General features: G+C 38.6%; 1 protein-coding gene across 4 annotated transcripts in view; it reads right to left on the bottom strand.

Moving 5' to 3' along the window:
* The window catches only part of ALG5 (ALG5 dolichyl-phosphate beta-glucosyltransferase), a 51,025-nt gene that overhangs the window by 3,280 nt on the left and 21,880 nt on the right, over window positions 1-25,865 (bottom strand). For all 4 annotated transcript variants that reach the window (XM_058437661.1, XM_032150458.2, XM_058437662.1 and 1 more), the window contains 2 exons: window positions 18,788-18,847; window positions 12,429-12,580 (listed from right to left, as the gene is read on the bottom strand). In XM_058437661.1, coding sequence (XP_058293644.1) covers window positions 12,429-12,580; window positions 18,788-18,847 — 212 coding nt within the window. The remainder of the gene's footprint in view (window positions 1-12,428; window positions 12,581-18,787; window positions 18,848-25,865) is intronic.

Here is a 25,865-nt window from a genome sequence, read left to right as displayed (position 1 = left end):
TCCCCTTCCCTGTGGTGTCCTGCACAGTATAATACTGGCAACTATTGAAAGTAAAAAGCTACTTTGGACTAGTCTGAAATACTCTTTGGATATAACTAATACATACATAGGAATCTGATATATTGTCTTACTTGTCCTAATATATACTGTTAAACCATTTCCAGTCTAAATCTCCAGTGTATCCTTCCTTCCACTTACGAAAGGTCTTTCTTAAAGCCTCTTTTCAGTCAGTGCCTTGGCTTAGGTCAAACCTGCTTTCCTTAAAGGTTCTGAATCCTGACTCATAAATTTTCCTGGATTCTGCTTACAAAATTTCTCTGAACTAGTTGCTTCTCTCACTGATATTAAACTCAGGAAGAAAAGCACCACTACCTGTTAAATCTTCTTCATCATCATTTAAACTGTCTAAAGTCCTTGACTGTTTTGCCTTCATCCATGAGTCAGTTCCCACTTTCTAGGCTGCACAGAGCACAGTTCAAACTTCTAGGGCTTGGTTGTAAAACATTATGAATACAGACAAGAAAATGCCTAAAGTCCACTTATATTTGATTTCTCCAATCCCAGACAACTTGAATTTGGGAGATTTTTGTTTTTTTGCCACAATACCATAATCATCCATTACGTAAATAGTTTAAATTCCAAGTATTTGGATAATTCAATATGAAAACTATTTTTTAAAACAATGCTTTTTCTTATCCAAATGAAATACTTAGTTAAGATGATAAAACCATTTACAAAAGTGGTTGTATTTTAAAACTTTCATCCCCTAGAATTGTGATACTCATGAAAAAAGAAATAATTTCAATATTAAGCCTGGTGCTTAACCCTTAACTTTCCTTTTAACACAAAAACAAAATATTAGCTAGTGGGCTGAGTTAGTTCTAATGATACTTGATAACCTGAACAAGATTATTATATATTATTTCTAAGGATATCAGTATATAGCTAGTGACTTACCAAATACACAAAACAATTGAGTAAAAAAGAGTGGGGAGGTTAATTGAAATCACTTTATATTTAAAAAAAAATACCCTAGACCAAAAGAGTTTTTTGGTTTTGTTTTAAACAGGGTCTTACTCTGTCACCCAGGCTGGAATGCAGTGGCACAATCAGGGCTCACTGCACCCTCGGCCTCCCCGGACTCAGATGATCCTCCCACCTTTGCCTCCCAAACATCTGGGAGCATAGGCCCAGATATTCCTTACTAAGTCCTATAATTTTATCTTCTTCTTTTCTAGTTTTGTTCTTTTGAGATTTCTTCAATGTATGTATCCCAGGTCTTGAACTCCTGGGCTCAAATGATCCTCCTGGCTTGACCTCCCAAAGTCCTGATATTACAGGCTTGAGCCACTGTGCCTGACCCAAAATTAAATTACATCTTTCTCCTCTTAAACATTTTAGAAGACATGAAGATATTACACATACAAAAAAATGCAGCTCATATCATAAGTGCCCAGTCTGTTACCTAAGCAAACATTTTAACTAAAATACCAAGTACTTCTATAAAAAGCCTTATGTTATTAAAGGGAAACAGTATAAGGGTTATTCTCCAACTAAGATGCCTTCTTTTGTTTATGCAAATATGGGTTGGGCTGAGCCACTGTGTTTTCTTTTCTTACTCAGTTCCTGGTACAGCTGTTAGCTCACTAACAGATTCCTAAAGGACAAAAAATATGCTGAGACCCTGTTAAACCCAGCAGATGGACATGAACCCCACTGCTGCCTCCTGCAGCCCTACCACAATTAACACAACAATATGGAATGAACAAAGATGGGAGGAGATGATAATAATAATAATAATAAAAAAAACCCTGTAAGTTGTAGGGAACATGGACAGGAGCAGTGGGAGAAGGGTGCCACAGAGCACCCCAGAGGCTCAGGCATTGAAGGCCTCAAATGATGTCTTCAGATGAAGACACAGGTGGGGCTGCAAGTAGGACTCACTGAACATCTAAGATTTTCCTTCCCTTCATGCCTTTTTCTCTGTTGGTTCTGTGAATGCTAACAGCCAGGCTCACAGCTCCTAGGCAGGAGACTGAAGGACTCTACTTTCATGAAAATGGCCTGTCCAAAAGACAGTGCCAGTTGAGACTTTCTCACACGTAGCTCTGCTGGTTTAACCTGTGGCGAAATTTACCAATCAGAGCCTCTGCGCATGGACACAGCTTCTACTGAGTGTTTTAGTGCCATACTATAGACATGTGAAGAATGAGTGTTAAAAAGAAACATACAAAATCAGAGGCAACAGAAGCAATGCAGGTAAAGGAAATGACAAAGTTTTAAAAAAGATATTCAGAGGCAGTGGAAGATACTGTAGTCATGAAACAAGAATAGGTTTTTTAAAAAGTTAATACTGAAAAACAAAAAAAGAGTTCTAGGAAATTACAATTTTGATAGCAGAGATAAAAATTCAAAAAGAAGATTGGATAATAAAATTGAGGAAATCTCAAAAGATCAAAACTAGAAGAGAGAAGATAAAATTACAGGACTAGTAAGGAGGTTCCACATCTGTTTGTAAGAGAGCAGAGAAAATGAAGAGAGACTGTTAAAAAAAAAAAAAAGATTAAGAAACATTTATCAGAACTAAAGGACATGACTTTTCAATAGATGGTGTTGGGAAAACTGGATATCCATATGCAGAAGGACGAAACTGGACCCTTATATCAAAAGACTAAAACAAAAACAAACCTCAACATGGATTAAAGACTTACACACTTACACATAAGACCTGAAACTGTAAAATTACTAGAAGAAAACATATGGAAAAAACTAAATGACACTGGTCTGGGCCATGTGTTTTTTATTAGATTGGATCCCAAAAGCATAGGCAATAAAAGCAAAAACAGACAAGTGGGATTACATCAAACTAAAAAGCTTCTGCACAACAAAAGAAATACTAACAGACTACAGACAACCTATGGATTGGGAGAAAATATCTGTAGACCATATATCTGATAAGCGGCTAACATCACAAATATACAAGGAACTCAACTCCATAGAAAGAAAACAATTAATTTGATTTAAAAATGGGCAAGGGACCTGAATAGACATTTCTCAAAAGATGACATACAGATGGCCAAGAGATATATGAAAAAATGCTCAGCATCACTAATCATTAAGGAAATGCAAATTAAAGCCCCTGTCAGAATGGCCATTATAAAAAAGATGACAACAAGCACTGGTGAGGAGGTGAAGTGGGAACCCTTGTACACTGTTGGTGAGAATGTAAATTAGTATAGTGATTATGGGAAAGTGTATGGCAGTCCCTCAAAAAACTAAAAACGTAATTACCATATGGTCCAGAAATCTCACTTTTGAGTATTTATCCAAAAGATTTGAAATCAGTATGTTGAGGAGATAACTGCACTCTCATGTTCACTGCAGCGCTGTTCACAACAGCCAAGTTATCGAATCACCCTAAGGGTCTGTCAACAGAAAAACTGGGAAGGAAAATGTGGTATATGTACACAATGAAATATTATTCAGCCTTGGGCAACCTCCTTTGGGTCCCCTCCCATTGTATGGGAGCTCTGTTTTCACTCCATTACATCTTGCAACTGCACACTCCTCTGGTCCGTGTTTGTTACGGCTCGAGCTGAGCTTTAAGAGGTGGCAGTCTTACACTGCTGGGGTCATCAGAAACGAAAGAAAAGAGAAATAGAAGGGAACCGCCAAGCAGATATTGAAGCCAAAAAAGCCAAAAGAGCTGCAAGGCGGGACCCTCCATTAGAAATGCTTATAGAAGGACCCCTAGTATGGGGTAATCTCCTCCAGGAATCCAAGCCCCTGTACTAAGCAGAAGAAGTAGAATGAGGCACCTCATGAGGACATAGTTTCCTCCCCTCAGGATGGCTAGCCACTGAAGAAGGAAAAATACTTTTGCCTGCAGCTAACCAATGGAAATTACTTAAAACCCTTCACCAGACCTTTCACTTAGGCACTGATAGCACCCATCAGATGGCCAAATCATTATTTACTGGACCAGGCCTTTTCAAAACTATCAAGCAGATAGTCAAGGCCTGTGAAATGTGCCAAAGAAATAATCCCCTGCCTTATCACCAAGCTCCTCCAGGAGAACAAAAAACAGGCCATTACCCAGGAGAAGACTAGCAACTAGATTTTACCCACATGCCCAAATCTCAGGGATTTCAGTATCTACTAGTCTGGGTAGATACTCTCACTGGTTGGGCGGAGGCCTTCCCTTGTAGGACAGAAAAGGCCCAAGAGGTAATGAAGGCACTAATTCATGAAATAATTCCCAGATTTGGACTTCCCCAGGCTTACAGAGTGACAATGGCCCTGCTTTCAAGGCTGCAGTAACCCAGGGAGTATCCCAGGCATTAGGCATACAGTATCACTTACACTGCGCCTGGAGGCCACAATCCTCAGGAAAAGTTGAGAAAATGAAGGAAACACTCAAACGACATCTAAAAAAGCTAACCCAGGAAACCCACCTCGCATGGCCTGCTCTGTTGCCTACAGCCTTACTAAGAATCTGAGACTCCCCCCAAAAAGCGGGACTTAGCCCATATGAAATGCTGTATGGACAGCCCTTCCTAACCAATGACCTTGTGCTTGATTGAGAGATGGCCAACTTAGTTGCAGACATCACCTCCTTAGCCAAATATCAACAAGTTCTTAAAACATTACAGGGAGCCTGTTCCTGAGGAGGGAAAGGAACTATTCCACCCTGGAGACATGGTATTAGTCAAGTCCCTTCCCTCTAATTCCCTATCCCTAGACACATCCTGGGAAGGACTCTACCCAGTCCTTTTATCTACCCCAACCGCGTTTAAATTGACTGGTATGGAGTCTGGGATACATCACACTCGAGTCAAACCCTGGATACTGCCAAAGGAACCCGAAAATCCAGGAGACAATGCTAGCTATTCCTGTGAACCTCCAGAGGATCTGTGCCTGCTCTTTAAGTGACAACCGTGAGGAAATTAACTAGAATCGTAGATCCCCAATCTCCATGGCCTTCCCTTGTCATATTTTTCTCTTAACTGTTCTCTTACCCCCTTTCACTCTCACTGCACTCCCTCCATGCCGCTGTACCACCAGCAGCTCCCCTTGCCAAGAGCTTCTATAGAGAATGTGGCTTCCCGGAAATACTGATGCCCCAATGTATAGGAGTTTTTCTAAAGGAAACCCCACTTTCACTGCCCACACCCATATGCCCCTGCACTTCAGGCCATACATTTCAATCCCTGTATCTTTAACCTCCTTGTTAAGTTTGTCTCTTCCAGAATCGAAGCTGTACAACTACAAATTGTTCTTCAAATGGAGCCCCAGATGCAGTGCATGACTAAGATCTACCGTGGACCCCTGGACCGGCCTGCTAGCCCATGCTCCGATGTTGATGGCATCGAAGGCACCCCTCCAGAGGAAATCTCAACTGCACGACCCCTACTACGCCCCAATTCAGCAGGAAGCAGTTAGAGCAGTCGTCTCCCCAGCAGCACTTGGGTTTTCCTGTTGAAAGTAGGAACTGAGACAGGACTAGCTGGATTTCCTAGGCCGACTAAGAATTCCTTAGCCTAGCTGGGAAAGGTGACCGTGCCTACCTTTAAACATGGGGCTTGTAACTCAGCTTACACCCAACCAATCAGGTCATAAAGAGGGCTCACTAAAATACAAATTAGGCTAAAGCAGGAGGTAAAGAAATAGTCAAATCATATATCGCCTGAGAGCACAGGGGGAGGGACAATGATCGGGATATAAACCCACGCATTCGAGCAGGGAGCGGCAACCCCCTTTGGGTCCCCTCCCATTGTATGGGATGGGAGCTCTGTTTTCACTCTATTATATCTTGCAACTGCAAAAAAAAAGAAAAAACAAATATTATTCAGCCTTATAAAAGAAATTCTGTCATTTGTGACATGGATGGAATTGGAGAATATTATGCTAAGTTATGCTAAGTGAAATAAACGTCAGACCCAGAAAGACAAATGTTGCATATCCTCTCACTTTTATGTGGAATCTAAAACCATCAAACTCACAGAGGCAGAGAGTAGAATGGTGGTTTCCTGAGGCTGGGTGGGGAGATAGGGAGATGATGGTCAAAGGGTACAAAGCCTCAGACAGGGGGAATAAGGTTTTTTTTGGAGATCTATTATACAATATAGTGATTACAGTTAATAATAATGTGTTGTACATTTCAAAATTTCTAAGATAGTAAATTTCAAATGTTCCCACTACAAAAAAAGGATGTCCATTAATTAGCTTAATTATGCCACGTTGTATTCATAAATCATAACATCACTTTGTATCCTAAACATATGCAACTATAATTTGTCAATTTACAAAAAATTAGAAGGACCTACTGAATACTCAACAAAATGCATGAAGAAGAACTACATTAAGGCCTAGGATTATAATATTTCAAAACACTGTGGAAAAAAAGCTTCCAAAAGGGGGTGGAAACAACATGCGAAGAGTCAAGATTCAGAATTGGACTTCTCCACAGAAGCATGGAGTGCCAAAGACAATACAGGAATGTTTCCAGAATTCTGAGGAAAAATTTCCATTTTGAATGATTATAATCCTTTCTCTACCTAACTATAAAACAAATGTGAGGGTAGAATCAATTTTTTTTTCACATGCAAGGAATCAAAAAGTTTCTTTCTCATATTTTTAGGAAGTTAATAGAGGAATGTGCTCTACTAACATAGGGGTATAAATAAGGAAATGGAGATAGAGGATGGAGCAAGCTGTATCACAGGCCAGAGAGCAAGCAGAAAGACATGAGCTGACTGAGATGTCTCCAGCAACAATGAAGAGATGCAGAATCTGTGTTTAAACACAGTGAGGGATAATTATACTCTTGAGATCCTGAACATGAGTAAGTAACAGATCCATAGGCAAGTCAAGCAAACAAAAACCCCAAACATTTATTACCTTCAGGAAAACAAAAAGTAGTACAAGAAAGGTAATATAATCATGCTGTGCTCAAAGGTGAATTATCTTCATACAGCTCTGACTATCAATACTGACAAAAAATAATTATTTTAAAACAGTATTTGGAGTTTACATGTGGAGGGTATACAGAACTTTAAGAGAACTTTAGTTCTTAGCATCGATTTCCTATTTTGGAAATTAATATCTAAACCTGGACAACTGAGAAATAGCTATGCAGACCCATTATTTTGAACACAAATGCAAATACCACAAAGAAATAGCAAAAAACACTTGAAAGTGGCCACAGCTAGGGAGTGGAAATTGGGGCAAGGAATTACTATTCTAAGCCTATCAAACTAACTATTTAATATATAAAAGTATAACACTGATTAAAAATAAAAAGTATTCATTGAAGCAAAGTTCATTTCAAAGAAAAAACATATATATAAATTATTATTGAGACAGGGTCTCATTCTATCTCCTAGGCCGGAGTGCAGTGGTGCAATCAAGTGCTCACTGCAGCCTTGACTGCAGGGCTCAAGCTATCCTCCTGCCTCAGCCTCCTGGGTAGCTGGGACTATGGGCATGTGCCACCACGCCTAGCTAATAATTTGCTTTTTTTTTTTTTAGACGGAGTCTCGCCTGCAATCTCCACCTCCCGGGTTCAAGCGATTCTTCTGCCTCAGCGCCCCGAGTAGCTAGGATTACAGGTGCCCGCCACCATGCCCAGTTAATTTTTCTATTTTTTTTGTAGTGATGGGGTTCTGCCATGTTGCCCAGGCTTGTCTTGAACTCCTGGCCCAAATGATCTGCCCAACTCAGCCTCCCAAAGTGCTAGGATTACAGGTGTGAACGACTATACCTGGCCCAAGTATTTTAACTTCCATAAGTGGAAATAATTTAGGTGAAGTACAGCTCTGAAGATGAAGCTATATACATAGTTGGTTCTCCACATCCATGGGTTCCACATTCGCAAATTCAATCAATCATGGATTGAAGATATTAAAAAATAAACAGTAAAAAACCACAATAAAAAATAATACAAATAAAATATATAAGCTGAGTGTGGTGGCTCATGCCTGTAATCTCAGCACTTTGGGAGGCTGAGGTGGGAGGATCACGTGAGCTCAAGATTTTGGGACCAGCCTGGCAATATGGCAAACTCTGTCTCTACAAAAAAATACACAAATTAGCTGGGCGTGATGGCATGCACCTGTAGTCCCAGCTACTCAGGAGGCTGAGGTGGGAGGATTGCCTAAGGCCAGAAGGCAGAGGCTGCAGTGAGCCATGTTCACTCCAGCCTGAGTGACATGAGACCCTGTCTCCAAAACATTAACAACAAAAAACAAACACACAGTACAACTATTTACATAGCACTTACCTTGTATGAGGTATAAGTAACCTAGAGATGATTTAAAGTATATGAGAGGATGTGCGTAGGTTATACGCAAAGACTACACCATTTTATAGCAAAGACTTGAGCATCTGGACAGATTTTGGTATCTGTGGGTGATGGTCCTAGAATTCATTTACTGTGGATACCAAGGGACAACTGTATATCTATGTATCTGAATTTGAAGGCCAAATTTACATTACTTAAAACTTTTTAATCTTTCTATTTTTATTTTTAACATACCCATTTAACTTATATTAATATTTGAATATATATACTTAACATACCTATACTCAACTCTGCAGTTCTGAATCTAAAGAGATACTGAGAGTCTTTTTTTGAGACAGAGTCTCACTCTGTCACCCAGACTGGAGTGCAGTGGCGTGATCTCAGCTCACTGCAACCTCTGCCTCCCAGGTTCAAGCAATTCTCCTGCCTCAGCCTCCCAAGTAGCTGGGATTACAGGCGCCTGCCACCATGCTTGGCTAATTTTTAAAAATTTATTTTTAGTAGAGTCGAGGTTTCACCATTTTGGCCAGGCTGGTCTTGAACTCCTGACCTCAAGTGATCCAACCGCCTTGGCCTCCCAAAGTGCTGGGATTACAGGCGTGAGCCACTGCGCCCAGCCAATACCAAGAGTCTTAATTTTAGGTATACTCCTTTACAGATTTCTAATACCTAGAAACTCTATTTGATTTCGATTTCTCGAAAGTTCTGAGAAAAATTTCAATGAATCCTTAAGAAAAAAGAGTCAAATGTCAAAGGTGACATTTGGAAACAAGGCATAGATGTACAACTTGGTTTCTGTAACTTATATTGTTCTTTAGTCTTGATTTAAAGTGCAGGGAACAGAGATGTTTAAATAAAAACCACTGATGACATATTATTGTGGTGAAGGGCATACTGCTCATTAAGCTGATACATGTATACTTGGTGGTTCTCCTTTAGAGGCACCAAATAAACATAATGTACCCTAAAGAAAAATGTGAGCAGTTAAAATTTTAAGTGAGGTGAATCTTTTTTTTCCCTAATAAAATTTAAAAAAAAACCAAACAAACCAAAAAACAAAAAACAAACCGAGACAGGTTTCACCATTGTTGCCCATGCTGGTTTCAAATTCCTGGACTCAAGCAATCTACCTGCCTCAGCCTCCCAAAGTGCTAGGATTACCGGTGTGAGCCACCATCCCCAGCCATTAAGTGAGGTCAATCTTATGTCAATTAACAACAAAATAAATAAAAGGCTTGCATGTAACATTAACATTAAAAAAAGAAAAAAACCCCAATAATGTTCTTTAACTTAACCCCACAAGAACTGCTGTCTAATACAACAGCCCCTCAGCACATGAGGATACTGAGCACTTGAAATGTGGCTAGTCTGAATTGAGATGTGCTGTAAATTTGAATATATAGTACAAAGAAAATAATGTAAAATATTTCAACTTTTTTCATACTGATTGCATGGTGATATGACAATATCTTGGAAATATATTCGATAACAAGTAAATCTTATCAGCTTTTTACTTTTTTTAAGAGACAGGACTTCACCCTGTTGCCCAGGCTAAAGTACAGTGGTGCAATCACAGCTCACTGCAGCCTAAACTTCTGGGCTTATGAGATCTTCCTGCCTCAGTGTCCCGAGTGGCTGGGACTACAGGCGTGCACACCACCACACCCGGCTAATTAAAAACATTTTTTTTTTCTAGAGACAGGGTCTTGCTATGTTTTCCAGGGTGGCCTCAAGTGATCCTCCCCACCTTGGCCTCCCAAAGAATTGGGATTACAGGCATGAGCCATCTTTTTACTTTTTAAATGTGGCTAATAGAAAATTTGAAATTACATATATGCCTTGCCTCTGTCTCATATTTCTATTAAACAATGCTGCCCTAGAACAATCCTGACAGGGAAGCTTCATGATTTTTAAGTTATCAATCCTAACCTTTCATATTTCAACAAAAATGAAAGATCTTTAACAACGAAAAATAATATTCTCAATTTCTAAATTCTTCCTTTCAAACTACAAAGAACCTGCATCTCTGACCCTAGTTCTGGAGCCAATAGCTGACTGAAAAATAGCTAATGCAGACAGAGGGCTTTACTTCTGGAGTCGTTTCTTGAATTAGATTTTCTGATTTTGGAGTCTATTAACTATCAGTTTATTTTATTTTTCAACATAATAAAAACACATATCTAAATTTGACAACTAATGTAGACTACTTAAAATGTTTTAATCTAGGAAAAAGATTTTAAAAAGTCTGAATGATAATTCTGAAAATACATTTTTTAAAGTAATATTTTTGAGGTTATATGGCATATATTTCTAGGAAGACAACAGGTCTTTGAAAACAGAAAAATTGTAGAGAGTATAAAAATGGACACATACTGGCATAATCATACAGATACCCAACATGAACAGGATTCACACAGAACCTATGACTGAGTATTAGTTCTTTCAACAGTATCTACTCGGTACCTACTATGTGCCGGGCATGATATTAGATAGTGGGATATACTAATAAGTAAAATTAAATGTGACTCTTGCTCTCATGGAGAAAGATTATGCTTTAATCGAGAAAAAGAAACATTAAGTAATTACACAAATATAAGAAAAAACTACAAATGTCATAGGTGCTATGAATACAGCACATGGTACTGCAACAGGATATAATTAGAGGCACCTGAGCTAATTATATTATCTTTAGAGCGTGAAGGCAGGCTACCCTAAGGAAAATCTGAAGGAGAAGGTGAGAAAGGGCGTAGTTAGAAAAGAAAAGAGTCCACATGTGGAGACACAGGTGGGGCCAGACTAAAGACCATGGGAAGCCCATGAAGGAATATAAGCAGAAGAGGTGCATATGATTGATCACACTTAAGTTTGCAAAGACCTTGTGGGCTACAGCATGGTAGTCTGGAGAAGGATGGTGTCCTGGATGGTGGTGGTGGAGATGGAGAGAAATGGAGGAACATAAAAGCTAAAATCAACAGTTCCTGTCATGGATTGGATATATGCATGTGGAGAATGTCAGGGCTGATGTCAGGGTTTCAGTTTCCGTGCGACAGTGCTAGCCACCTGTATCTCCAGTATATTTCAAAAGAGAGCTCAGGAGTATCAAATGCTGCTGATGGGTTAAGTGTGACAAGTGGTCATTTAACATGACCACTGGCTTCAATGACACAGAGGTGGCTAGATGTTAAGATGAAGTAGACTGGGTGTGGTGGCTCACGTCTGTAATCCCAGCACTTTGGGTGGATCACCTGAGGTCAGGAGTTCAAGACCAGCCCTGGCCAACATGGTGAAACCCCATCTCTACTAAAAATACAAAAACTAGCTGGGTGTGGTGGTGCCCACCTGTAATCCCAGCTACTTGAGAGGCTGAGGCAGGAGAATCACTTGAACCCAGGAGGTGGAGGCTGCAGTGAGCGGAGATCATGCCATTGCACTCCAGCCTGGGCAACAAGAGCGAAACTCAAAAAAAAAAAAAAAAAAGATGAGGAATGGAAGAAAATCCATATGAAGAAGGTGGAGTGAGTGGGAAGCAAGAAAACAAAGCCAGTGAATATAAAACACTTTTTCAAGAGAAGGTTGCTTGCGAAGGAGAAAGGGCTAGAGCTGGAAGGGCACAGCAGGTCAATGGAGAGGGTTCTGGGAAAGATGTGATGGAGGGGAAAAGGCTGAATACACAAGAGATGAAATATATGGACAGGATTAGGTTTTGACAAGGTGGAAGGAGATGTAGAGGTCAAAAGATCGGTCTTAGGAAAAGCACCTTATCTCCCGTAGAAGGAAGAAAAGAGAAAATGGGTGCCCTATTCTGTTTTGATATTTCTGAGCTTTTTCTTTTTTCTTCAAAGGAAAAAAAAGGAAGTCTAAGGAAAAAAAATGTTTTCAGGCCACTCAATTTCTACTGTCCACAATTAAGGTGAATACACATAACTTTATACCATATTGTTGGGTTTGTGTATTTTCAAAATAAGATCCAAGTATAAAGTATAAAGGCAAGATGAAGTTTACATACATTACTGTCAATTTTGTTTAAATCTACATGTTCATTATAAATATATAGGGCTGTTTCTCATTACCTAGAATGATGGCTGGGTCATAAGACAGACTGGATACATTCCAGTCAGAAACCTACCATCGTTCAACGTGTAGAGATGAAAATGTCCGCGAAGCTGCTTCTCGAGTAAATAATTTGAACCCACACTGTGTGTCCCTGATTCCTTTGACACAAAGGAACCACACCAGAAAGTGGAACCCATACATGAGAAGAGTACGGAAGTAAGAACGCTGAAAACAAAGACAAAATATAAATGACTTTTCCATTCATCTGTAAAGGAGACACTGAAAACACCTGCCTGTAGACAACTGTATTTTAATATTTAATTGACTGGTAGATCTTACATAAGAACACCACTGTTCCATGAGCTTCACCAACAAAGTATATTAAAGAAACAGCAAGAATGCCTACTGCTTGGAGCAGAGTAGAGGCACTAGGAAGCAGTTACTCATTTCCTGGAGGCTGAGTCAGACAAGTGGCCAGGGCTTTAGCCTACCAGGAGAAACAGGTTTGGGGCTGCTGCTGTGAGCAAGGAAACATCTCGTTTACTTACATATTTTATGCTGCTTTACCCCACATACATTTCAGTTTCAAAAAAGATGTCAGTTTCCAGGATGTATTGACAAAACAAAACACAGATGTAAGCCTGCAGTTGATACTTAACTAATGAGAATATTGACAGAAGACATATAGCAGAGTATCATGAAGGTTATGGACTAGAAAGGAGTTTGAAACAAACACCTGTCTTTCTAAGTATGCCAGAGATCTAATTAAATACATTTAAAATACTGAGTTCTTTAATACTTTGGATATTAAGTAGGTTTTAATCCCATCTGAAGTTTCACTACTGTTATTGATGATTAATTTTATTAGTAGTAACAGAATATTCCATTAGTCATGAAACATAAGAACATAAGATTATTATCACTGGATTCCAGACTTTCACATTTAAGATTTAGTAAAAGATAGGATCTTTCCAAAAAATAAAATAACAAAATTTTTTTTTTTAGCGACAGAGATGCCTTCTGTTGTCCAGGCTAGAGTCCAGTGGTGTGGTCATGGCTCACTGCAGCCTCAAATTCCTGGGCTCAAGTGATCCTTCTGCCTCAACCTACAGAGCAGCTGGGATCACAGGCGTGTGCCACTACACCCAGCTTCTTTAAGACAGATCTTTTAAAATGTTCCTTAGTTAAGGCAATAGACTCAAGTAATGATGCGTTACTTACGTACATAAGCAACCTATTAAGAGTCTATTAGAACATTTAATATCTCATACTATAGGATAAAGGTCCCTTCCTCCTTTTGGCTTTTGCTTTTCAAAATTATAATTTTTAGTATCATTCTTCCTTAGTATGGCTTTTTCCATCATCACCAAACAGAACCACAGTGGAACAGAGTAACACAGAAAAAGCACCAAATCAGGCGAGGTGCAGTGGCTCTCGCCTGTAATTCCAGCACTCTGGGAGGCCGAGGCAGGTGGACTGCCTGAGGTCAGGAGTTCGAGACTAGCCTGGCCAACATGGCAAAACCCTGTCTCTACTAAAAATACAAAAATTAGCCAGGTATGGTGGCACATGCCTGTAGTCCCAGCTACTTAGGAGGCTGAGGCAGGAGAATAGCTTGAACTTGGGAGGCACAGGTTGCAATGAGCCGAGATGGCGCCACTGTACCCCAGCCTGGGTGACAGAGTGAGACTCCGACTCAAAAAAAAAAAAAAAAAAAAAAAGAAAAAAAGAAAAAGCACCAAACTAGCAGGCCTGTATTTGAATCCTGGCTCCATTACTAATTAGCAGGGTGACCTTGAACAAGTTACTTCAACCCTCTAAGTCCATTTCCTCACCGATAAAATGAGAATAATGCTTACCTCACAAAGTTATTATAAGGATTAAATGAGATTATTTTAAAGAATATAGTGTTTGGCACAGAAAATAACAGGAACTCAATAATGTTCTTCATAAAGAAGAAAGCTTGAAAGCTTACTCTCCTGACCACAATTTTACTTATGTATTAAATAGGGCAGGAAGGAAAGGAAGAATAAAATACTTATCTATATAGTATGTAAAACAAACTTTTAAAAATGATCTAGCACTTCTCATTTATCATCTAGAATCATTAGTTATGGGTTGATGTAAATAAGTCTTACCTCTCTAAGTAGATAGGGCAGAAACCTCATCTTAAAATACTTTAGGAATCTCACAACAGCTTGCTCAGTGCCTTCCATATAAAATACTTCCAATAAATACAGGTTGACTGATTAAACCTCCAAAAGAGCACTTATGCTTAGGAAAGGAACAAATAGAAATTGAAAGATAGAAAAATAAAAATTAAAGGTAGAATAACAATACCTATATTCTCCTTGAGTGATTTTTAATGTGATTTGAGTGAGCTTATTTGTTAGCAAATAAAACTACTCATGACTGCTCTGGCTTGGATGTTAACACAGGATTTGTGTTTGTTTTAGGATAATGGCTATTTTTTAAAAAGCAGAAGAATGTAGAGTTCACATGAAGATCTTAAGTGATTTCTAACATATTTAAAAGCTTAACAAGGTTAGTCACAAACAAGAGAATCTTGTTTTTGTTTTTAGAACTTTGCAAAATATCTTAAAATTTAGAAGATACCTAAAATATAGGATAGACTTATTTAGTTAAGTGAAGCTACTAAAAGAGAGTAGGCTTATATGATCTTCTGAAATGGCTATTTAAAACATTAAGGAAAACAATTTTCACTGTTTCAGTGTTAATGCTAATATCTTCAATGTTTATAAAATGTAAACAAGAAATTAATTCAGGTGAAATTTAAAGGTGACTGCTAATTTCATTATCTTAAAATAAGAAGTTCAAAGAAGTCTCAGGACTTAAGCAAAGACTCTTTAAACAAAAACTAAAAACATTAAATAACCACTAATGGATTCTATTTTTGAATCCTTTTAAAATGATAAATTCAAGAATAGCCAGACCGTATATAAACATTACCGTTATACAGACCACATGGGAATATAAGCACTTTTAAGGATGATACAAGACTCCATCAGGGCAGTGTCATGTTTGTCTTCCAAGGGAGCAGTAAAAGAGGTGGTAGAATAATTGAGAAATGTAGAAACATATCAAGGAAAGATGTTTCTGAACATTAGGCAATAAGCTACTGAAGTTGTCATTTGCTATCTTGATTAATTCTTTTATAATTTTCTCATTTTCCATAGATTGATCACCATGCAGGGGTTTATTACTGACAGCACATGAAGGGAAATGGAAAGCCATGCTGCAGTTTTCTGGACATGAGGCGGATGCGTGTCTTGTGCCTCTTGGAGACAACCTTTTGTGAGACAGGTATGGTTCTATAAGAATAAGCTGGACTTGAACAAGCCTACTGAGCAGTAGTTGTTATAGCATCTGCAGCAGACAACCAATGATCTCTAGCGAGTATCAAAGGTTATCCTTTCTTTCTATAGAATGGCAGCCAATTCTGTGGGAGTCAAGAGCACTAAATCAAACACTAGGTTTTAGAGACGAAAGAATGGATGGATGGAGACAAGATGAATTATAAATATGTGGTTCCTGCGATTGATCCCTTGATACCTGGCTAAGAGCAGTACTAGGTAAAAGATTAGACCATAGCATAGTCTCATTTAAATACTAGTGTATTTCTAGGAAAAATTCAGAGTTTTCAACCAATGCAAGTTCTAAGTGAAAAGAATTTACACCATGAAAAACAAAACCAAAACACATGGCTCCTTTCTACAGCCACCACCAACAAACACAAGAACTATCTCTTGCGTATATTACTCACTGGCTCCTAAGTCTGTCTTTGGCTGTTTTTCCAAACTATCTTTTTTCCTTCACCACGTAATTATCCTTTTTCATCTCATTAATATATTTTTTTAAAAAAAAGAAAGAAAAAAAGTACTTAAAAAAACATTAAATTAGTATTGATCTATTTCCATTAGCGGTTTTAGTGTGCAAAAACATTTATTTATTTTATTTTATTTATTTATTTTTTGAGGAGGAGTCTTACCCTGTCACCCAGGCTGGAGTGCAGTGGCCTGATCTCAGCTCACCTGCAACCTCTGCCTCCCAGGTTCAAGTGATTCTCCTGCCTCAGCCTCCCAAGTAGCTGGGATTACAGGTGTCTGCCACCACGCTTGGCTAAGTTTTACATTATTAGTTTCACCATGTTGGCTAGGCTGGTCTCAAACTCCTGACCTCAGGTGATCTGCCTGCCTCGGCCTCCCAAAGTGCTGGGATTACAGGTGTGAGCCACTGTGTCCAGCCTATTTGTTATTTCAACACAGATAACTGTATTTATAATATCATACTATTTTTTACAAACAACCTAATATTTCAGGTTTTATCCCATGTTATTAAATAGTCTCCATTATCATCAGCTTTACTGGCTGCACATTTCATCTAGGGCTATAGCTGTATTTCCTATTGTGGGAATTTAGTATTTAATAGTTTCTACTACAATTTTATATATATATATATATATATATACACACACATATATATACACATATATACGATTTTATTATACATATATACACTATTTTATAATTATACACATATATATAAAATGTGCTGAACATCTTAGACACATACTTTTCCTTTTCTTATCCCCTGTGCGTTGTTAAACTGATGAAGTTGGGATTATTCCAAGCTCTCTTCACATTTTAAATATCTAGGAGTGTGCTATTCTCTATGGTTAACAGATTAACCTTTTTCAAACATCAGTGAGAATCTCTAGGATACATAGAATACTAGACTAGGTGCTAGTAAAATAATTACTTCTAAAAAAAGGAGAAGAGGCCAGGCATGGTGGCTCACACCTGTAATCCCAGCACTTCGGGAGGCCAAGGAGGGCAGATGACGAGGTCAGGAGTTCGAGACCAAATGGCGACCGCCTCTACTAAAAATACAAAAATTAGCTGGGTGTGGTGGCGCACGCCTGATATCTCAGCTACTCGGGAGGCTGAGGCAGGAGAATCGCTTGAATCCGGGAGGCAGAGGTTGCAGTAAGCCGAGATTGTGCCACTGCTCTCCAGCTTGGGTGACAGTTAGACTCTGTCTCATAAAAACAAAACAAAACAAAAAAAGGAAGGCCGGGCATGGTGGCTCATGCCTGTAATCCCAGCACTTTGGCAGGCCAAGGCAGGTGGATCACCTAAGGTCAGGAGTTTGAGACCAGCTTGGCCAACATGGTGAAACCCCTTCTACTAAAAATACAAAAATTAGCCAGGCATGATGGGGTGTGCCTGTAATCTCAGCTTCTTGGGAGACTGAGGCAGAAGAATTGCTTGAACCTGGGAGGCAGAGGTTGCAGTGAGCCAAGATTGTGCCACTGCACTGCATCCTGGGTGACAGAGCGAGACTCTGTCTCAAAAATAAATAAACAAAAAATAAAAGAGACTCTGGGTTTCTATACTTCAATATAATCCTTAAAAGGTTTTTGTCACTCTGTCATCAATATACCTTTTTTAAAAATTAAAATTTCTACACATCTCTTTTCCAAATCATTGGGGGAAAGGTTCAACCTTTTATTCTACTGGTTCTTAAAGCCTCGTGTGCGTAAGAGTGACCTGGGAAACTGTTACTCTAGTTTTTCTAGCATAATCTACAAAATGAAGAATTGAACATCTTTAGTGACATTTTTACACCCTAAAAGGGCAGTTGCAAACTTGTGAAATTTTAAGGTATAGTGTTTTTCTAAGAGGAATGAGGTTAAAAAAAAAAAAATTTAAACTGAATAAAATTCAAAATAAAGCACTTAACTGTGCCAATGTTAGAAAAAAAAAAGGCAAGTTGATTGGTTAAAAAATGCATCATTTAGGCTGGGCACAGTGGCTCACACCTGTAATCCTAGTACTTTGGGAGCCTGAGGCAGGCGGATTACCTGAGCTCAGGAGTTCAAGACCAGGCTGGGCAACACAGTGAAACTCTGTCTCTACCAAAATACAAAATCATAGCCAGGTGTGGTGGTGTGCGCCTGTAGTCCCAGCTACTTGTGAGGCTGAGGCAGGAGAAATGCTTGAATCCAGGAAGTGGAGGTTGCACAGTGAGCCGAGATCACACCACTGCACTCCAGCCTGGGCAACAGAGGGAGACTCTGTCTCCAAAAAAAAAAAAAAAAAAAAGCGTAATTTAGAAGTTTGTTTTATTACTGAACAGATTCTCTTTATCTTAAAAATATATTAAAAAGACCTGCTTGCATCCTAAGGCAAAGCGAAGTCCACATCTTCTTGTATATGCTTAAAAAAAAAATCAATTCTAAAATGTGCCAATCCTTCATAATCTTTCCACAATTACACATTAATTTCTTTTGAAAGGAACCTCACGTTTAAGAGATTAGACATAAAAGCCAATTTCTTGCCAAATATATATGTAAAAAAGGAAATAAAAGCCAATTAATTGGCTGTTCCATGCCAGTTAATGAAGTCTCACCTGAGCAATTGATTCTTTTTCTAAATGAGCTCGAGATCCACATGCTATAGCCATTTGATTCTGAGGAAAAAAGCAGAGATAGTTTTTCAATATTTAAATATCACTAATAAAAATATTTATTTTCAATGAGAATATCTCATTTTTAGAAACTGATTTTAAAAAAAGTTGACATTAAAAATCTTTTAAAGGTTTATTGAAAAGTTCAGAATATATACAACTTTGAGAAGCCTTATCACACCAAGAGGACACTAAATTTTGCTTAAATAGGGCTAAATATAAGGGGAATGCATTATATTAAAATTCATAACTTTAAATGATATTTTCTGTGTGAAAATACTATATTATTTGAAAGAAAAATTAGTGGTATGAGAAAGAAAAGGGTTATCTGTAGATGACATAATTATATACCTTGAAAATCAAAGAGTAGCAACTGAAAAACTACATTAGAAACAAAGAATTTTAAAAGATGAGTAGTCACAAAATGAATATATATACAAAACTTTAGAAGTCACATGTACAAACAATAATCACAAGATATAATCGAAGACAGCATTTATAACACCAACAAAAATGAAAAATCTAGAAATAAAGTTTATAAGAAAGGTAGAAAGTTTAGACAAGATCTAAATTAAGGAAACATGTAAATGCTAACAAGGAAAACAAAAGAATTAAACACACAGAAGGTCTTGTCATGATGGATGAGAGGATATAGTAACAGCATTAAAAAGTCAATGCTTCTGGCTGGGCGCAGTGGCTCATGCCTGTAATCCCAGCACTTTGGGAGGCTGAGGAGGGCAGATTACGAGGTCAGGAGATCGAGACCATCCTGGCTAACACAGCGAAACCCCGTCTCTACTTATTCACAAAATTAGCCGGGCGTGGTGGCGGGCGCCTGTAGTCCCAGCTACTCGGGAGGCTGAGGCAGGAGAATGGCGTGAACCCGGGAGGCAGAGCTTGCAGTGAGCCGAGATCATGCCACTGCACTCCAGCCTGGGCGACAGAGCAAGACTCCGTCTCAAAAAAAAAAAAAAAAAACAATGCTTCCTAATTTAATACCAATAAAAATACCAAAATGATTTTTCACTGAACTAGACAAGCTGATTTTAGAGTTTCCATTAAAAAAAAGTCCTTGTTAGTATAGTGGTGAGAAAATAAACAAAATTTTAAAAGAGAAGCAAGAATAATCAAGAAAAGAGCCAGGAAAATTCAAGAGTAAAGGATGACTCATCACAAAAATTTAAAAAATATATGATAAAGCTACAATAACTCAAACTAAGGTGCTGGAATGTGAACAGACAAATCCATGGACAATTCCATGGACAGAATGAAAAGGCCAGGAAACACATACATAAAGCCATGTGAGTACTTAGAATATGATAAAGATGACCTTTTAAATCAGTGGGAAAAAGAGGAACTGACAAATGGTGTGGGACATCGTGGTAGCCACTTGGAAACCAAATTAAGTTGGACTTGAGCTTCTTAACTGAATAACGGGACATAGTCCAGATACATCAAATATTTAAATGTAAAATATCAGAAATCATTTTGTAAATAATCTGAAGGAAGGCACAAGTACAAAAAACCAGAAGACTGATCCATTTGTTAATAACATTTTAAAGAACTGTGTGACAAAATAACAAAAAATCCAACTACATTCAAAACTAAAACACAAAAAAACTGGGGGAAAATATTGGCAATTTATACTAAAAGGTTAATTTCCAAAAAGCATAAAGTGCATTTACTAATTATTTTTAAAAGTACCCAAAAATACAGTCGGAAAAGCAGACTAGAAACAGAGTACACAAAAGAGGAAGTGAAAATAGCTCTTGAACAACTGAAAAGATCCTCAATTACACTTATTCCAAGAGTAATGCAAAAAAAACCTATAATTTTTTACCATACTGTGCCTGCACACTCTCTAGCAACAGCAATTTGAAACGTTATCAAAATTACAAATATACATATAACCTGACCCAGCAATTCCAACAATTCTTCCGATAAATACACTTGCATATGTGTAAAATGACTTTCATAGAGTTTAATCATTTCACTATTTGAAATAGCAAACCTGCATGTCCATCCGAAGGGACTGGCTATGAAGATGTGAAAGAATGAGGAAGGTCTTTATGCATAAATATAGTGCAATCTCCAAGATACATTGTTAAGTAGAAACAAGAGAACAGTGTATAGTATCACACTTTGCAATTTTAAAAAGAACACATAAACAGTATGCATCTTCCCAATAAAAGAAATGAGTAACACTAGTTATATCTGAGGGTAACTGAGAGATGAAAAGTAGCTAGTTTCACTGTATATCTTTCTTATACCATTTGAATTTTGAATGACTAACAACAATAAATTTAAAAGTGTTCATTATAGAAAATTTGCAAGTATATACTTACATATATAAATGATAATTAAAGAGAAAACTCATGTATTATCTTACTACCTAAAAGCAGCCACTGTTTTAAACTGTGTATATTTCTTTGTATTCTTTTTCTCTACATTACAAAAAACCATAGCTCAAATTTATTCATGTACGTCATGTTCTTTTTCAACAAAAGTTTATTCATGTTAAAGTTTATTGTTTTTATACTTTTTATGATGGGTATTTTCAAACATATGCAAAACTAGAAAGAACAGGAAAATGAAGCACCATATACCTACTACTTAGCTTCAATAATTAGCAACACATTGCCAATCTTGTTCTATGTAAAGCCCCCCCACCACCATCCCACCCAACCTGGGATTATTTTGAAATAAATTCTAGACATCATATGTTACAAATTCATATAATGTCAATCATAATACCACTATGATACCTAAAACATAAATAATTCCTTAATACCATCAGATATACATATTTCAAATTTGCCCAATTATCTCTTAAATGTTTTCAGTTTGTTTGAATGAATGGCCAAATAAAATCCATAAAGGGCCAGGCGCAGTGGCTCACGCTTGTAATCCCAGCATTTTGGGTGGCTGAGGCAGGCGGATCACAAGATCAAGAGACCGAGACCATCCTGGCCAACACGGTGAAACCCTGTCTCTACTAAAAATACAAAAATTAGCTGGGCATGGTGGCATGCACCTATAGTCCCAGCCACTTGGGAGGTTGCGGCAGGAGAATTGCTTGAACTCAGGAGGCGGAGGGTGCAGTGAGCCAAGATTGCACCATTGCACCCTAGCCTGGGCAACAAGAGTAAAACTCTGTCTAAAAAAACAAACCACCACCACCAAAAAAATCCACACAAATCAGTTGGTATTTCTTTTATCTGTGGGTTCTCCTTACCTCTTTAAATTTTTTTCTTGTAACTTGTTGAAGAAACCACGTTGTTTGCTCTACAGTTTCCTAGGTTTTAGATGTTGCTGACTGAACCCCCATGGTGACATTTAACATGTCCTCCTGTCCCCTGTACTTCCTCTAAACTGGTAGTTAGATTCAGAGGCTTGATAAGATTCAAGTTTGATTACCTTTCAAGAATTTGTCATAATAGTGCTGCATGGTAGTTTTTCTTTTTCGTGTCAATTGTTAAGGGCTATATACAATATTTTAATGTACAGATTTACCATTACTTTGACTATTTGCCTATTTGTTGTCCTTTCTAATTTTATGTTATAGAAAGGCAACTGAAAGAACATCTTTGAATATAAAACTCAATCTGTATTTTAGATTTCCTTCTTTGGAGTCGTAGATGTAGAATACTAAGTTAAAAGTCTGAATGTTTTTTAATGCATATGGACCAAATTTTCCTTTAAAAGGTTCTTTACCTGTAATCCAAGTATTCTGGGAGGCTGAAGTGGGCACATCACTTGAGACCAGGCGTTTGAGACCAGCCTTGGCAACAGAGCAAAACCCCATCTCTATTAAAAATACAAAAATTGGCCATGCATGGTGGCGTGCCCCTGTAGTCCTAGCTACTCGAGATGCCAAGGCAGGAACCACTGCACTCCCGCCTGGGCAACAGAGCAATAACTTGTCTCAAAAAAAACAAAACAAAACAAAAATGTTACTTACATTCCCATTAACTGGTATGATATTGACTATTAAATCAAATTCTTGTCAGTTCTAGTTATTCTAACTTTATTATTAAAAAAATAAACTTTTGGGGGATGTTTTAGCTATCCACATTTTCTTTAAAGCATTTTCTAGGCCGGGGACAGTGGCTGATGCCTGTAATCCTAGCACTTTGGGAGGCTGAGGTGGGCAGATCACCTGATGTCAGGAGTTCAAGACCCATCTGACCAACATGGTGAAACCATTTCTACTAAAAATACAAAAACTAACCAGGAGTGGTGGTGCATGCCTGTAATCCCAGCTACTCAGGAGGCTGAGGCAGGAGAACTGCTTGAATGTGGGAGGTGGAGTTTGCAGTGAGACAAGATTGCACCATCACACTCCAGCTTCAGTGACAGAGCGAGACTCTGTCTCAAAAAAAAAAAAAAAAAAAAAAAAAAGAATTTTCTTAGCTGAGCACTGTGGTTCATGGCTATAATCCCAGCACTTTGGGAGGCCAAGGCAGGCAGATCTCCTGAGGTCAGGAGTTCAAGACTAGCCTGGCCAACATGGTGAAACCTCATTTCTACTAAAAATACATAAATCAGCCGGCAGTGGTGGCATGCATCTGTAGTCCCAGCTACTTGGGAGGCTGAGGCAGGAGAATTGCTTGAACCTGGGAGGCAGAGGTTGCGGTGAGCCGAGATCGCACCACTGCACTCCAGCCTGGGCAACAGAGTGAGACTCCGTCTCAGGAAAGAAAAAAAAAATTGTGTTATATGCTTTGCCTACTATTTAGTAGTAAAATAATTTCTTCTCTTGTTTTTCTGGTAGAGGTACTTTGTGCAGAAAGGGAGAGAATGATTTTCTTAGAGAGGAAGCACGTTAAAAGTTCAAATAGCATATGGCAAATCAGTTTTAACTTTAAACTTGAAAAGAGCAACAACACTATTGAGTAATACATAAAAAAGAACATACTTCTACATTTCAAAGATTCATGAGTAGAGTTAAAATACCATGTAATTTAACTAAAAACAAATCAAAATCCAAAAAACTTTCTTTTACAAATCTCGTTTTTATCTCAGCATAAGTCCCCAAGAGCTTTTAAGAGTTTTGTGTATCTGAAGAATTCTGATGTAAGAGCTGAATCCCTGATACCAATCTCACTATCAGGTAGAATTAATCTAAACATTTTTTCAAAAAGTTAGCTGTTCTTCAGAAATGAAAGATATCTTTGTTTTAAAAACTGCCCATATTAGAAAATGTCTGTAGACATGGAGTCTCTTTCTTTTAAACCTCTTTTGGAGTATAACTGAATTTCCCATGGTTTTTAAAAATGAATATTTAAGTTACTATGACAGCTGGCTTTTAATAAGTGAGGCAGGTGTGGTGGCATGTGCCTGTAGTCCTAGCTACTGGGGAGGCTGAGGTAAGAGGATTGCGGCTGAGTCATGACGGCACCACTGCACCCCAGCCTGGGAAACAGAACGAGATCCCAACTCATTTAAAGAAAATTAAAAAAAAAAAGGTGCAGTGGCCCATGCCTATACTCCCAGCACTTTGGGAGGCTGAGGCAGGTGGGATCGCTTGAGGCCAGGAGTTCAAGACCAGCCTGGCCAACATGGTGAAACCCTGTCTCTACTAAAAATACAAAAATCAGCCAGGCATAGTGGCACACACCTGTATTCCCAGCTACTTGGGAGGCTAAGGCCTGAGAATTGCTTGAACTTGGGAAGCGGAGGTTGCAGTGAGCCGAGATCATGCTACTGTACTCTAGCCTGGGCGACAGAGTGAGACTGTCTCAAAAAAAAAAAAGGGGGGGGGGGTAAGAAGTATATTATCTTCTAGCAAGAAATGCTAAATCAATCAAAATCTTTCTCAGTACTTTTTTCTTTTTTTTAAATGGAGTCTCACTCTGTTGCCAAGGCTGGAGTACAGTGGCAAGATCTCGGCTCACTGCAACGACCACTTCCTGGGTTCAAGCGATTCTCTTGCCTCAGCCTTCCGAGTAGCTGCGATTACAGGCACGTGGCACCACGCCCGGCTAATTTTTTGTATTTTTAGTAGAGATGGGGTTTCACCATGTTAGCCAGGATGGTCTCCATCTCCTGATCTCATGATCCATCCGCCTCGGCCTCCCAAAGTGCTGGGATTATAGGCATGAGCCACTGCGCCCCACCTTTTTTTTTTTTGAGACGGAATCTCGCTGTGTCACCCAGGCTGGAGTGCAGTGGCGCAATCTTGGCTCACTGCAACCTCCACCTTCTGGCTTCAAGAGATTCTCCTGTCTCAGCTCCCAAGTAGCTGGGATTATGGGCACGTGCCACCACACCCAGCTAATTTTTATATTTTCAGTAGAGATGGGCTTCTGCCATGTTGGCCAGGCTGGTCTCAAACTCCTGACCTCGGGTGATCCGCGTGCCTCAGTCTCCTGAAGTGCTGGGATTACAGGCGTGAGCCACTGTGCCCGGTCCTCTGTGCTTTTTAAGTTAAATATTTTCACACAATTTACTGGAGAGAAGGAATAGATAGAAATATAGCTAATTTATATTAACAATCATAAACAGTAACAGAATTGGATCTGATGAAAAAATATCAAGCACAAAGATGAATGCTGGCCAGACGTGGTGGCTCATGCCTGTAATCCCAGCATTTTGGGAGGCCCAGGTGGGAGGATCATTTGAGGTCAGGAGTTAAAGACCAGCCTGGCCACCATGGTGAGACCTCGCCTATACTAAAAATACAAAAAAAGTTAGCTGGGCCTGGTGGTGGATGCCTGTAATCCCAGCTCTTTGGGAGGCTGAGGCAGGAGAATCACTTGAACCCAGGAGGCAGAGGCTGCAGTGAGCTGAGATTGTGCCACTGCACTCCAGCCTGGGTGACAGTGTGAGATTTGGTCTCAATTTAAAAAAAAAAAAGAAAAAAGATGAATGTTAATAATTACAGGTACTGGTTGATTGCTGAACACATGCTAAACACCTGACATACATTTCCTTATTTATTTATTTATTTATTTATTTATTTATTTATTTATTTATTTATTTATTTATTATGGAGTCTTGCTCTGTAGCTTAGGCTGGA

The sequence above is a fragment of the Hylobates moloch genome, unplaced genomic scaffold (assembly GCF_009828535.3).
Source record: "Hylobates moloch isolate HMO894 unplaced genomic scaffold, HMol_V3 SCAFFOLD_4, whole genome shotgun sequence".
Taxonomy (NCBI): Eukaryota; Metazoa; Chordata; class Mammalia; order Primates; family Hylobatidae; genus Hylobates; species Hylobates moloch.
The sequence above is the reverse complement of the archived record's forward strand: the minus strand, read 5'-3'. Positions and strand labels throughout refer to the sequence as shown.